Raw genomic sequence first — 15602 nt, 5'->3', positions numbered from 1 at the left:
GACTGATTTCATCATTCGTGTTCATTGTACAGAAAACAGACACAAACAAACCTCTTAAGCAACAGTGTCCGGTACAGCACACAGTTATGCCCACGGTTTCCCAATTTTAGCCAAGATGATCTTACAGGAAAACAGCAGAAATGCAGTGTGCACGTTACAAATTAACCCCACCAGGAATGTGGACTTGGATGTATGTGACTGACCAACGCAGCAAGTTGTAGGATGACATCATGTCACATTGCACGAAGAGTTGAAGTAGCTCCAACTTGTTTTCTGCTGTGTAAACGCACCTCCACCACTCAAATGAATGAGAAGGGCTGCTTTGCAATGTCATCAGCCTTTGAGTGAACATAAGATTCTGACCTACACAGAGAGAGATTCTAAATGATTCATTAATCTTTTGTTTTTTATTGGCTGTTTGTTCATAATAGTAACTTAAATAAAGATATTACATTATATTGAAGAGAAAAACTATAAAAATGCACAGTGCATCCAGAAAATATTTACAGGATAACTTCCACATTTTGTTATGTTACGGCTTAATTCTAAAATGGATTAAATTCATTATTTTCCCTCAAAATTTAAACAAACAATACCCCATAATGTCAACGTGAAAGTTTGCTTGAAACTGATTAAAAATAAAACACACATGTACATGTACAGTTAACGTAACATAATGTGGAATAATCTTAGCTCTGTGAATACTTTCTGGATGCACTGTAGGTAATTACAAAGGATTCCAAGGTGACTTTTTTGAGCCACTGCAAGTCACCGAGGTGCGTTGGAACCAGCGGTTTCTACAGCACCTCTCCTTGTGACCTTATACCTAACTGACAGTGCTAAAGAGGAGACATTTGCAGTGATGAAGCCAATTAAGGTCAGTAAAGGTGAAACGTCAGGTAAGTGAGACAATGTGGTGAGGGAGGACTACGGTGAAGAAATGAGACCAGAAGAACAGAAAAGGACAATTTTGTGCACATTAGAGGAGACGGGACAGAGCCGAAATAAGACCTATACAAACATTGTTTTTTAAATACCAGCAATCACAACTATTTGTGCAAATTTAACCGATGCCCATCAATTCTGAGGAACATTTTAATTTTGCCCGATCGCTGCAGCTTTTCTGCACATTTAACCTACTCTCTGCACTGCCCCTGAATGCCTCACACCCAGCACACCAGATGACTCTTCAACTCTTCTGCACCATGTGCAAACCTCCTACAACCGAACACACCTAAACGATGGCTGAGGCACGAGGAAAACACACAAGACAAACCGCTGTGACAGAAGCTGTTGCATTTAGGCCATTTCTTTGTGTAATGTGAACAGTCAACTGCCAAGAAGGAAAACACCACAATGAGAAATAGGCATGAAAAGAAAACAAATACGTTTAAGACCCATGTAGTTGAATCACAGATTAAAAAGAAGAAAATACAAACCAAAGAGACACGTAACAAAAGAGAGTAGTTTGTAGCCATATTGGAGTTAGGCTGTTAAGTCACTCAATGAGGGGGTATTCACATAGTGAAAGTGTTGGAACTAGTTATTAGAGACACAGAACAAATAGGGAAGATTAAAGCCTCTGTGGGCAGGTAAAATACCACCAGTGTGTGTTACATAACCGAGGAGAAAATACATTTTAGAGGCAAAATGAGGTGTGCGATGAGCTCCTACAGGGGTCTCTAACGGGGGGTTTAATAACTAATAGCAAAATCAGTAGGAGGCTGTGCCTGTGGTTGGTGTGTGCATGAAGTAGCGTGAGGTTGTGTGCGTCCTGCACGCCTCCGTGTTTACTGGTTTGAGACCATGTGTCATAAAATTAACCACTGACTTCAGTTAATGGTTGATGTCCAACTCAACAGTACCTGCAAAGTCACTGAGTCACTTACTCTACTGCACAAACAAGCACACACACATACACACACACACACACATTTATTCAGTGGTTCGGAGCCGTGTGAATCGGTGACATCGTACATAAAAGTAAACTTCGGGTTGAAACTCAAATGTTAATAGGATGAGGTCACACACAGGCACCAAATCTGCCTCCTTTTAAGTCGAGACATTTTTCTTATTCTCAGAGGATGGATTTTTTTTCCCAGCTCTAGTCCACAACAGGAAGAGTTGCTCACAAATATGTTCTGACGTAATTTGCCTGGAATGTATCTGCAACAACAGTGTTTAAGCCTCCAGATTTAGAAAACGAACTTGGTTGCATAGGAACAAGTTGTGAGCACAGAATTGCTATATCAACAGATTTTAAATCGATATGGTTTTTTATTATTATTATCTACACAGCTACAAAGTCTCATTTCCATTTATTTGGAAGAATATTCACTCTCATTCCTCTGTCAGCTCCTGATAAATAAATAATGTTATTCATCAGTTACTAATCTCTTAACTGTTGGTACTGGGTTGGTAGTTTTAAGTGGGTTTTAGAAGTTTTCTGATGAAAATAGCAGCAAGGGATTAACTTTCATACATTTTTATACACAAAAATATCCACTTTATATTTGAGTTACAAAGTTACATTTGGCCGGTCAAAATAATTATGTCATTAACTCATTGTACACTATATGAACATGACTTCATTACGTTTTGTTGACCTCAATCTCGTCCATGACGTTAACACGCATGAATGTATAAATAAGAGTGAATGTCACAAGCATTTTCATCAGTTCTGTCCCTTTGCTTAATTTTGTTTTGGAGGCAGAGGCTATGTTTCTGTGTTTTACAGGTCACAGGTTTTTTGAACATTGATGCGCTGTCATCAAATTAACATGAGCAGAGGTGTTTTTAACTCCTCACAGAAAAGTGAGCAGGTATATTTTGTGTGGTCGGATATTGCTCTCCTAACTCTGAATGGGTATTTCCTCTCTTCTTGTCGCAAGTGGACCTATCATTTGCTTTTACATTAAAGTAGCACAGTATAACATCTGCATCTCTCACAAGCTGCAGATCTGCTGCATGGTGGTGTAAGCAAGCTGAGTTCAGGGACACTGCAAACTGTAGGTCATCTGTGTTTCATTGGAACACAGCTCCTTGCGAAGTCTTTAGACACTTTAGGTATAGTGCAGTGCACAGTGCAGACTGTGGAGTGTATTGGGGTTTTTTTCTGTTGGTCACATGAAATAAACAGACAGAAATCATGAGTTTGTCCTGATGTTTTCCATTTTAAAAACTATATATCTTTTTTTAACTAATATATCACCAAAAACTACACAGCAAATGAATCTACAGCTAATTTAGCAAGCGGGGTGAATGTATTGCATTTCCAGACTTGATCTAATGAAAACATCCTTGTAACTATGCCTGTGCATCTTTACAAACAGTGTGGACCACACCCCCACACACACACTCACACTATAAAAGGAGTGGAACAAGGACCCTGAATTATCTGTATCTGAGGGTTTTAGTTCTCATGACTCCCCCAAAACTTTTGCAAGTCAGATGCACATGCACACATAATGCTAACACAAATTGGTACTAGTAATACAAACTAGTATGTAAATTTACAAACAGAGCCACATAAAACACAGAGTTTCTGCTCAGGCCGGATTTTGAAACCTCACTAACCTCACTTACACGACCTCCCAGCAGTTACTGTGGTACGTAAACCGCATTTCCATTGTTTCAAGTGAACCAGCATTGTACTCCTACAACACTTTCAAACTCATAGTTTTGTTTGCCTCTAAACAGCAGGAAGAGGAAAAAGCTCCTTTGCTGTATTTGGTGGAATAACAAACAAGTCAAACAGAGAGAAAACAGTGTGGTGCTAAGAAAAGGACCAATAATGGTAAACAAACTATACATTGTCTGCATTTTGGTGCTTTGTGTGGTACATGCACAGCCAGATTCAGTGTGGTCACAGTGCACACACTCCATATTACCTCAGATTTGGGTGGCACCCAGATATTCACATCTAACCTCCACAGACCCTTGGTGACAAAATCAGTGTACTCTCCTCTGCTCAGCCTTCTATCTCTCTGCTCCGCTCATTCAATGCTCTGCTCAGCCCTTAATAAATAGGAATGCTGCAAAATTTGATAATAAATAAGAATCACCGAAATTCTCCGATTAGTTAGACGGACAAGCTTCACTCAACGAAACATCTCCATATATATGTTTTGGAGCAAAGTAGCTTTGAATAACACAAATAGTAAGCTTGGCGACTTTTGATACTTTTATTATTGTCTAATCGACATTGGTGTTGTCCATCTCTGACAAAGAGGACCAACGTTTTTTGTGGAGAAAGAAGAGAATCAAAATTTTGCTAGAAAGTAAACATACATATATTGTGGTCTTCTGTGAGTGGTACTTCTCCTTCCACACCAACACCCCACTATCAAGCAGGTTTTTCCAATCAATAAGCTATTCACACATCCACAATAACCACTGTCAAACTGAAATACCTTCCCTGGCATCTTTCTCCCCCAGTTTCACCTCTTCGTCTGTCTCTAAACAAGCAATCCTGAAATGTGGGAGTGTAATTTTGTTTACAGGACAAAGGAGAGCAGCTCACAATTGTCCCCAACTTGTCTGGACACAGGCTAGAACAAGAGGAAGTGAGTAATGTCTTAGGTAGTCTGTAGTGCATCTGTAAATACCAAACTGCAATATTAGATGCACTATTTTCAGACACTTGCATTAACGTGAAGCATAAACACCTTTTTGAGTAAACGACTGCTAAAATGTTTTACTGGAACCCAGGGGATTTTCCACACATCCACTCTTCCTACACACAACTATTCACAACCACTGGCTCCAGCAGTATCTTTCTCCTCACAAAACAACACTGGAAAATTCCCTTCATGGCATGCTGACACTAAATGCCACCCCTTCCAAAAAAGGTCTCAGCAGATTATACCACATGTGGGGTCTCTGCAAGAGCCTCGATATCCGGCCTCCCACGGGGAAAATCTGAGACCAGAGGTGGGGAGAAAGCCGCAGCAGATCCAGAAATGACTAAACTTGGGTAATGATTGTTTGGGGACAGTGACATAAATGACATGTGGGAAATAAATGTGTGCGAAACAGTGCCATTAAGACAATGAAATATAATTTTCCCACCCTGTGGGATTTGAGCGCACGTGTACATGTACACAAAGTGGATACAGCAAATGTGCAAAAGCGGTTATTGTGGTATTTGTGTGTTTACATTGTGCAAAGATGCAGAGGGAGGTAGAGACACTCAAGGTACAGTGGGTGTATACTTGTGTGTTTGGAATTAGTTTAGTCATAGCTCCGTCCACAAATTCATAAGATGGAGATCAATTAGTGAAATGTGGCCTAGTGCCACAAACACAGCTCTGCTCTTATCACTGCCAGTCTGTCCACAGCTGTCTGAAACCCCTTTGTCGTTTTTTTAACTTTCTCCCATCTCTGCTTTAAAATGATAAGACTGGGGATTTCCTGCGTTTTTAGTATTCTCAACAAATCCCACTTAAAATCCAAATGACTAAAACTGGAAATGAAAAGTGGCTTCTCACTTGTAACATCTGTGAATCCTAACCAGTCTGTGCTGTAGACATGCACCATTGCTCAAAACCTATTAAAAAGACAGCGGTGAGCCACATGGCTGTCTTCTTCATTAAAATGTGGCCATATCATCTCAGGGGGTAGACAAAGAGTACAAATTCAAAAGATTTCAACATTATTATCCCTACAGCAGTAAAATAGCATGTGCTTGTGTCCAATTGCTGTGCAAACAGTTTGTCAGCGAGAGCATAAAGTCATTTACCCTGTTTGAAACCAATGATTCAGCCTGCATTTGTCCTTTAATGTCCTGCAGGAAGGATGGAACTGCAGAGATTTTACAGCCACCTTTCAGTCTAGTGGTGGTGAGTGTTATAAAAGATTTTGGACCGAGTGTGCCTTTAACCTCCTACAGCCTGGCACTCCACCAAATCCAGCTCTCTAAAGCCGTAAAGTAGCCAGCTTATCTCCTCGCAGAGTTGCCTGACTTTGGATTGGACGTGACTTTCAAACTACAGTTGTTGTTGTTGTTGTTGTTGTTGTAACTACGCAAAGACTCACACACAGTTTTTACCTCACACTGACTGGAAGTGATTTTACTCAATACTTAAATGGAAATAATTCTTCTTAGTCGACTTGATGAAGGAGCGACTTTGATGTTTTGGTGAGGTTACACCATCATAAATTCAATTAATTAAATGTGTTGTTGTGTGTGTCTGAGAAGGGCGGTTTTCACTCTTCATGAGCCAGCAGAAGGGAGGAATGAGTAAGAGATGTCCGTTCTTGTCTGATAACATCTCTGTGCACTTCGTAGAAAGACTACTGAGCAAATGGCTGATTTTATGCTCTATGTTATTTTTTTTTTTGCTGACAACAGATTAGACGACACTAACCAGTGCAGAGTTTTGTCACCAATTTTAATAAATGATGTAAAAAAGTTTGCTTGTAACTGAACTTTTCAAGCACCTCTGAACTTGCACTGAGCTGTTTTTCACATCGCATCACATCAAAGTGTAAAACACATCACTGATTCCATTTAAGAAGTTCATGGAAAGTTACAATGATTCTTGGAGAATAATTCTGTTTTTGTTACGCAGCTTGTATTCAGTGACTCGACTAAATTTACGAGGCTGTGAACATAAACACACCCAAAGCAAAGCAAACAGCCACGCTGCTTGTATCACGAACAGTTTTAGGACCACTGCCTGGCCGGGCGGCGTGTACGACGCCTACCGCCATCTGTCACCGGCCTCAGAATAAAGCCACATCTAACAATAAGGCAGTCACTCGGTGCTTCGAAGCTTCAGATACATTTAGTGAGGGGGGGGGACTTAACAAGTGGAGAAGAGAACAGGAGGAGGTTGTGAGGAGGGTCAAAGAAATGCAAGAGGAATGTGTGTGGAAGGTCAGCCTTATAATCCAAGCTGCCCAGCTTTGACCTGGCCTGAAGCTGCGGGAAACATGACATTTAGAAGGGTGAGATTTGTTCATTGCTGGGACTTAGAGGGCTGTTTTTTTTTTTCAACACAGTGTTGAAAAAGGTTCTGAAGCCAGGCAGGGAAAAGCACAGCTTCAATATGTGTCCACACAAAGGTCTAATAATCTGCTGTTTTATTTCTGTTAATATTGCTTTAAACTAACCACAATTTTACCACAGTTACAGTACTTCTACTTTAGAAAAATCATTTTATACCCTTTCTACCTTTGCTAAATGAGTGTTCAGACTACAAGCTGCAGTTTCCAATATGAAGAATAAAGTTTGAAACCCATCATCCATCAGGGTGGATATGCACACAGTGCATAGAAACTACCCCATGTAAGCGTTATGTGTTGGTTTGATGCAAAACTTGATACTCTCCAACTATGCACATGTGTCAGTGTACTGTCATGTATTTTTTTTAATCTACCATTCTCTGATCATATTGGAAAAGAACCAAAAAAAAAAAAAAAAAAATCAATTTGAATCCATATCTGCCTCTCACAGCAGCAGCAGCTCATTTAGAACCACGTTTCCGTGTCTCTCGCTCACACCCAACCACCCGATGCATTAGTGCCTACCTGCAGGATGAGAACAAAGTAGTCGACGGGCTTCCCCTTCTGGTAGATGTAGTGATGGGGAGAGCGCTTGTCACTGTCTGTGAACTTGATCTCCTGGATCACATCAGGATGGCGCAGGATTCGCAGCAGCACCTTCTCTGAGATCTGAGATGGACTGAACAAGTTCACCTCTGAAGGGAAAGAGAGAGCCAAAGTTTTAATTCGAGTTTAGCTTTAGCTTTTTTACTGCTCTAAAATATAAAAACCATAATACATAATGTCGAGATGGCTTCCAGATCATAAATGTTTAATCTCCATTTATTTCACCACCAAATTGAATATCTTGGGAGTTTTGGACTGAAAACTGACCTTTGAGGACATCACTTTGGTTTTTGCCTTTTTTTTTTTTTTAGCAATTTATAAATTAAATGAATAATCATGAAATGGTAGCGTCGAAGAAACCAAAGGCCTCTCTTAGACTGGCTAATATTTATGTTTATGAGCCCATCGTCAGTATAAGTCAGTTTATGTACAAAAGCATAACATTCAACACCATTGTTATCCTCTCCAGGAGCGGTGAACCACACCAAGAACAAGGCATGTGATAGTCCACAAAGTCACGAAGAACTCCAGGGTAACTTCTAGGAAACTAAAGGCCTCTCCTGAGTTCCCTAATGCCACTATTCATCAGTCCACCATCAGGAGAACATTGAACAACAGTGGGGTGCACAGCAGAGTTGCAGGGAGGAAGCCACTACTCTCCAAAAAGAACATTTCTGATACAGTTAAGTGGTTTAGTGGATAAGACAAAGGGCTACTGGAAGAATCTTCTGAGTACTGATGAGACCAAGGTAGTATTTTTAGCTGCAATGAGAATTGTTATTTTTGGTGATGAGCAATCACTGTATTTCAGTCTTATTCCATCTGTGAAACCTGATGTTGGAGCCTTTGTTGCCTCTGAACTGGGACAGCTTGCCACAATTGATAGAGCTATGAATTGTACAAGCAAATTCTGCAGAAAAGTGTCAATGTATCCTTCTGCAAATAGAAGCTGAACAGAAAGTGGATCCTGCAGCAAGACAGCAACAGTTTGTTGTCCCAAAAATGGATAAATCAATAAGAGATGTGATGTTTTACTCAAGACCTGACCTGTCCTGACCCAGTCCATAAACGTTTGCCATTTACAAATTTTTATGATGGGACAGTTCAACAACCCCTGCAGAGCTTAATTGGATAAGTGGTTAATTTAATGGATGGATCTCTACCTATTTTTGTCTCATTAGATGAACTGGTTTCCGTTTATCTAATTTCACAGAATGTGAAAATCAAATGACATTTTAACTCATATTTATGCAGAAATAAAGACAATTCTAAGGGTTTAAAAGCTTTGAAGTGTCACTGAGGACTATTCCAATGGTTACGTTTGTGTACTGATTCATCACTTATGAATTATTTGTATTCTTAACTTTGTAATCTGTTCATTCAAAACTCACTATCAATACCACTGGTGAAGTGGTTTACTAGTGGTAGACTAACACTAAGCTAATTCTGCTAATGCTAGCACATTTACAGTAGTGGTGAATGAGGTTTTTACATGTATTTCTGAATTGCTGCAGGCCACACTACTGATATCATTGTTCAGCCATTATCACCGTGTTCCCCGCCCAAATTAAGAACAAAGAAACAAGCCCCTCTGCAAACACAACCCTATGCAACACGCAGTGAGAGCTGCTTAATCCATTTGTAATATAACTTTTCCCTGTTTGGACTGTGTCTTAAAGTTGTACAGCTGCAACGTCCTGGACCAAAACTCATGACTGATTGAACAGAAACAAAACAAAACAAAAAATCTAATTCCCGTCTAATAAAAATGAACGTGCCGAGAAAGAAAACAGTGACAAATCCAGCCAACACTGATGTCAAGCCTGCAGCGGCAGACTCTAGCATGCTTCTGTACCACAGTGTCTGTCAGGCGAGGAAGCACTACATCATGCAAGCAGCAGCTAGTGCTATTTGCTTGTGGCAGAGCATACCACTAACACTTGTCCACCAGACAGATTTGATTTGTAGTACTGATAGCATACCACATCGAGCTGGCCTAAGTCCAGACTCTTCTTGTGTTGGTACATTCAGGCATGGGTATTAAAGTGATCTTTCAAATTGAGAAAGAAATTAACACATTTTAACCTCTTCACTGCAGGTTTGGACCGGCCTCGCTTGTCAGACATAATCATTAAAGAACAAATCACTTACTGATTTGAATAAATCACATTGTAGCTACATAACAAGCACTTGTTCACTGGCACACTTGGCTTACAGTTTAAAGGCCTAGTACTGGCTGTGTAACAGTGTGACATCAGTCAACTCCCCACCTGTAGCCAGGTAGCGATGGGCTGCTAGCAGCAGCTGAGGGGAGATCTTCACTTTGGATTCACTCTCATGTTTGAAGGCGGAGAAGTCTCGCTTATTCTTATTAGGTGCCACCCTTTTCCTGGTGCGGTTATCAGCTGAGGAGTGACACACACACACACACACACACACACACACACACACACACACACACACACACACACACACACACACACACACACACACACACACACACACACACACACACACACACACACACACACACACACACACACAGGACAGTTATATAACATTTTACAGAGACCAAAGAGATGGTGCACATTAAAAAGCATCATATCTGTACTGCACAGTAACAAGAGCCACTAACGGATTGATCTTATAAACCCCAAACTAAATATAAAACAATTATTTTGCTAGTGACTAGTATGAGATGAAAATAGCTGTATCTGCTATAAGCCAAGCATGATGATAATTGGATATGAAATGACAAAAAAGCGTGAAGTCAAACTCACTGTAAAGGTCAGATTCGTCCAGAATCTCTGATTTAATTATCTCCTCAATCACATCTTCCAGGGTGACTAACCCTAACACTTCATAGAAAGGATCTCCCTCCCCCTCGTTGTTCACCTTCTGCACAATGGCCAGGTGGGATTTCCCTGAAAGAGACAAAGACAAGTGTTAGTTGCGTTGTCAGTTTAATAATTACTCACGAGTACAGAACAATTGGACTAATGTAGGATTAGAGCCATAATATTTGCACTGGAGAGGAAGTTGCCTCAACAATAAGAGAAGCAAACCAGTTGTGTCAATATAAAGAGCAATAACTCATCATAAGATCTCAATGCCCATGAACACCAGAGGCATTTGGGGTGATGTGAAAAAACATTCATACCAAAAGCCAGCAATGAGTCAAGAAACAGGAACTAGGGCACAGGTTAACGTAAACAAAATGCAATGGGGTTGGAATGCACTTAACACCAACAATTAAAATGTATTTATAATACTTCATAATACTGTCACTTTTATATCAGTGGGTCGCCAAGTTAAAATGAGGTACTGCTTCATAAAATTGTTGCATGACATGATGAAATACCTTGACATGTAAAGTATGTACCTGACTAAATTAACCACAGATAGACCCTCCTGTCTGCTTATTTTATGCAAAATCAGTTTGCTAATTGATTTTTCTAAGCAACACATTAGATCACAATATACTGTACAGAGCAAAGGTGTTAAGTACTTTAGATGTTTGGATTCTTATCTATTGTACAATACTATCTCATCTGCCTTAAATGTATTCTACAGCAAGACAGCAACCAGAGACACACGCACACGTTTTAATAGATACTCTTGGGTATATTGCCATTTCCCAAAAGTTTTGTTGAGAGACATTTAATGAAAACTGAAGAAACCCACACAACAGACCTCCAATGCTGCCCATAAATCCATACTCTAACAATTATAACGCAAGTTTCTACCTAAAACAGCATCTAAAGCATAAATCAGAAGCAAACTGTGCTGCTGTGTCACCACCACATTCTTTGTTATCACTTCCTATTTCTTTTCACATATTCTTCCACTGTTTCCTTCTATAAACTCAGATGAAGCAAGACGGTTTCATTTGGCTTTTGGTAAATTGTTGCACAAACATAGAACTACAATTAATCCTATTTAAACAAGCCAAAGCCGAACTGGGCAACAATTGAATTAACATTACAGTCACATTTTGTTCATGTTGATATGCCACAGAAAAGCATATGATCGGTATTCTGAAAACATTCTGCAGTCCACGTCTCTTATCACGAGCTTCATTTCACAAAATAATGCAGCAGAGAACATGTTAAGTAATGCAGTTTATATTTTCTATTTATTACAGTTACATTTATTGTCATATTTGTTACAGTAACATTATCCCGATCATAGCCGCACATTAAAGCTGATGACATATCGGGGAGGGTTGTCCACTGCAGAATTAAAAAAAAAAAAATGGCTGTGCCCCTTAATTGTAACTATAGGTCATTTCATGATGGGCGACTCTTGATAGGAGCTTTAGTTTAACATTGACCCACTCGCTCTGCCTGCACCAAAAATAGGCTTTTAATGTTTACCGGTCATTACAGCTGTGGTTAAATTTGGATTTTGGCTAAAAGCATTATTGTACAACAGGTTCACACAAACACACAGGCACAATGTTAAACTATTCACATGGCAAACCCTTAAAAGTGCAGATGGGCACTGGCTGGGTGCAAAGCTGCATGCAAACAGGTGCCAAGTTGGCCCTAGCGAAGCTCTGAATTATTAATGCCTCAGTCAGAAGGAAAAACTGACGGAGGTAAGGACATCTGGGGATCCAGGGTGGATTATTTCTTCCACTTCATCCAGACAAACACACAGTGCACATTTGGGGATTCAAACGCAGGCAACTAGTATAAACTATCCTTTGTCTCACACACACATACACACACACACACACACACACTCCATTGACTGTATTAGAACAGCAGGATAGATGAGGTAAGAAAAACATCTTAATAAGCATCTGTTTTATTACACTGACAATTTTTGTGCCCATTCTCCCAAAAACCAAAAAGGTCTATCAGTTTTTTTTTTCTCTAAAGATTAAAGGGATTTACAAAGAGCCCACATGACAAGCAATTATAGAAGACCAAAGGCTTTAAGTGTTTTCTCTTTGTGTGTCCTTGATGTCTGCCTGCATGTCCTGGCAAAGTGGGCACTGTTGGCACGATGACACAGGCACACTGCACACATTCTCAGCTTTGGCCTTGCTTGGTTTTACGACCTGAATAGAACAAGAGGGACTTTGAAGAATTGTTTTCCCACCAGGCCAGGGTTGCTTTTCAATTCTGTTATCATGGCATAAGAGATCAAGGCGGGCAGACCAACGATCAATGAGGTCTCTAATGGAAGCAATAAGGTGGAAAGTTCATATCACGCCACGAGGTCTGAAAACTACATTTAACACGACCTTTTTACAATATCTATTCATCATCAAGAAGTAGTCCCATTTGTTTAAGTAAAAGAAAAAAAAAGCAAACCAACCAGTATTTGGCTATAGCAGTGACGTTTTGAGTCAATTCTGACAACCCACGCTGGCAAATCTATAGAATAATAAAATCTGTGTATATAATATGTTCTATTTATATCTTATTTGCAAAGTGGTAAGTGAGGTAGTAATTTTAAGGTGCCCCACACCATCACAAGTAACGGTAACCCTATTAGTACTTTGCTGGCGGCCTATTGTCGAGGTCGTGTGTCTCTTCTGAGCTAAAGACCATTCCTGAGAGTCTAATCTTCATATCAGTGATTAAAGCTGAAACTATTACATATATTTTCAGCCAAGAGCTTATGTATTTATTTGAAAAACACTGTGTCAAATTATTAGTCACCGCTGTATTGTAATGTGTCAGATGTAATAAACATAGAGAGCTGAAGTCATTACATCATGTCCAGGCTAGCGTCTGTTCAATACGCATCAGCAACTCAATGCAAACCCCTTCACACTATTTCTTTCATTGTTCTTTGTGAAAAAAAAAAACAAAGCACGAGTGAGGAGCAGTAGCACCGGGGTGGCCACATGTTAATTACTCTAGAAGTGCTTTGATGACTATTTAAAAATAATGTGAGCAGCCATATGCCTCGACTATTTGGGATGAGTAGAGAGAGAAAATGAAAAGTTGGCAGTAGGCAGGCAAACATGTAGGAGTTGACCCCCGCAACAATTAATAGTCAAGGCGCATGTCCCGATGGAAGGACAGAGGCACTTCCTCTACCAATGGCAATCAATAAAGAAGAATCATAAATGTATGAACCTGTCTTTCTGGCCTTCTAAGCTTTATATACTGTTCCAAAAGTCCCATTTCATCAGGAATTACACAGGGGAGGAATACGGTCCTGGAACCTTTGAGGCGTGATATTAACACGATGGACAACAGTCGTCAACAGTGTTACGCAGTAAGATAACCTCGAAGGACAATCATTAGCTAGTGTCTGTGTGTGTGTGTGTGTGAGAGAGAGAGACCTCTCCCTGTGGTGCTGACTCAATATTTCCAGAGGAAGTAGAACCCCAGGGGACTTACATACCCCGAGTTACTGCAGAGTCCACAGAGTCACGAACACACACACACACACACACACACACACACACACACACACACACACACACAGGCAGCTTCATGCGTTTGGTATCTGAACTTTGAGAGTACATTTAAAACAACTTAAAAAGTCAGCCAGTTCCTGCGTAGCTCTACTGGCTTATTTTCAGGCGAGATGTGCGTTTGTCACAAAACATGAGTTAAGGTGGCCAAACGAGCGCAGCGCACTTACCTCAGGCTCAGACAGAAATACACACAGCTGTCACATATCCAACCGAGAATAGGAAATGACAGGTGAGTGTTTTTTGTGGGGTAAAAAAAATCCATCCCTCCATCCTTCGCTGATCCTTTTACACAAACATGCTGTGAGCTGAGGTGACAGTGACAGTCGTCAGCACTCCGTCACTTTGTGAGACAAACAGACTGGTCACCTCTGGAGTCACTCCTAATTCACTCCTTTCGTGACACCTAAATAACGATTAATGTGGAAAACAAGGTCCACAAGTCTACATGCACATACTTTATTCTGCCCACTGTAGTCCACATGTGACCAACAGTCTAAACCCAAAAGATGTTCAGTTTGCTGTCACATAACCCAAACAGATGCTAGTAATGATTGTTATTTTTCATGAAAAACAACAAACAATGAATTGGTAAAGTTTCTTGCTTTCCAATCAACAGAAAGCTTTAATTTTATGCATCTTTCAACTATTCATCCACTTATATGTCTTACTACGGCCTACTTCCCTGTGTTTCTAGCATACTTGGACATCTGTGGCAAAGTAAATTGACAACTGCAGCAATAAACCAGTGTTCATGTGAACCTGCATTATAGGAAACAGCTGAAACAGAACATCCCCTGTCATTTAAGGATAATAAAAGGTATCAAAGCAGAAAGCCCTGCCTTCATGCAGCGAGTATCTTCCAGACAGCTACTACTCTACTCTTCGAAGGTACATGTTTCTTCATAAAGGGGATTTTGTGCTGGAGAAAAGAAGAACTGACCAGATATTTTCTCTAAAATAAAGACAAACTATGTGAGGACTAAGTGAAACAATCTGTTAAAACAGGAACTGAGAATCCCGTTGAGCTACAGACGGCACCTTCTTTTACTGAAGTCACAGCACAACATCTATTAAAAGGAACAATAAAACACTCTCCAGACGCACACACAATCCCTAACATTTGTGGAGTAAGCTTTCTGTATAAAGTTCTTATTTAGGAAGAGCTTGATGTTTTCCCTGCAGTGCTGGTGACCTTCTAGTCTGTTTCTGTGCCCTTGGGCTCTTCAGTTGAACTACACTGTACTAATCTGGTTTGTTTGTTGACATGAAACACGGGCAACAAAACCATGAAGGGGAGAGTGATGAGTCTGTATGGAAAAGGAATGCAACGCGTATACCAAACACTCACGAAACCCATCAGCACTGCTATCCGCCAAAAATCTAAACCAAATAAAAACACACACAAACTCTGCTGGGATGAACCAAACACACCCGGATGAAGACATGCATGTTCATGCTCACGCAAACACAAACAAAGCGTATTGTATGGGACAGGTCAAGCTGTTCAAACCTGTTTTCCTAGTTAAAACTCCAGCCCCGTACT

At 40.2% G+C, this 15602-nt stretch overlaps 1 protein-coding gene across 3 annotated transcripts in view; it reads right to left on the bottom strand.

Moving 5' to 3' along the window:
* LOC137135537 (novel protein similar to human and mouse cyclin M4 (CNNM4)) overlaps positions 1 to 15602 on the bottom strand; it is a 41907-nt gene that overhangs the window by 16369 nt on the left and 9936 nt on the right. For all 3 annotated transcript variants that reach the window (XM_067519721.1, XM_067519722.1, XM_067519723.1), the window contains exons 2-4: positions 10395 to 10538; positions 9885 to 10019; positions 7534 to 7703 (exon numbers count right to left, since the gene is read on the bottom strand). In XM_067519721.1, coding sequence (XP_067375822.1) covers positions 7534 to 7703; positions 9885 to 10019; positions 10395 to 10538 — 449 coding nt within the window. The remainder of the gene's footprint in view (positions 1 to 7533; positions 7704 to 9884; positions 10020 to 10394; positions 10539 to 15602) is intronic.

Source organism: Channa argus, chromosome 11 (genome assembly GCF_033026475.1).
Source record: "Channa argus isolate prfri chromosome 11, Channa argus male v1.0, whole genome shotgun sequence".
Classification (NCBI taxonomy): Eukaryota; Metazoa; Chordata; class Actinopteri; order Anabantiformes; family Channidae; genus Channa; species Channa argus.
This window is presented reverse-complemented; position numbering and strand designations above follow the sequence as displayed.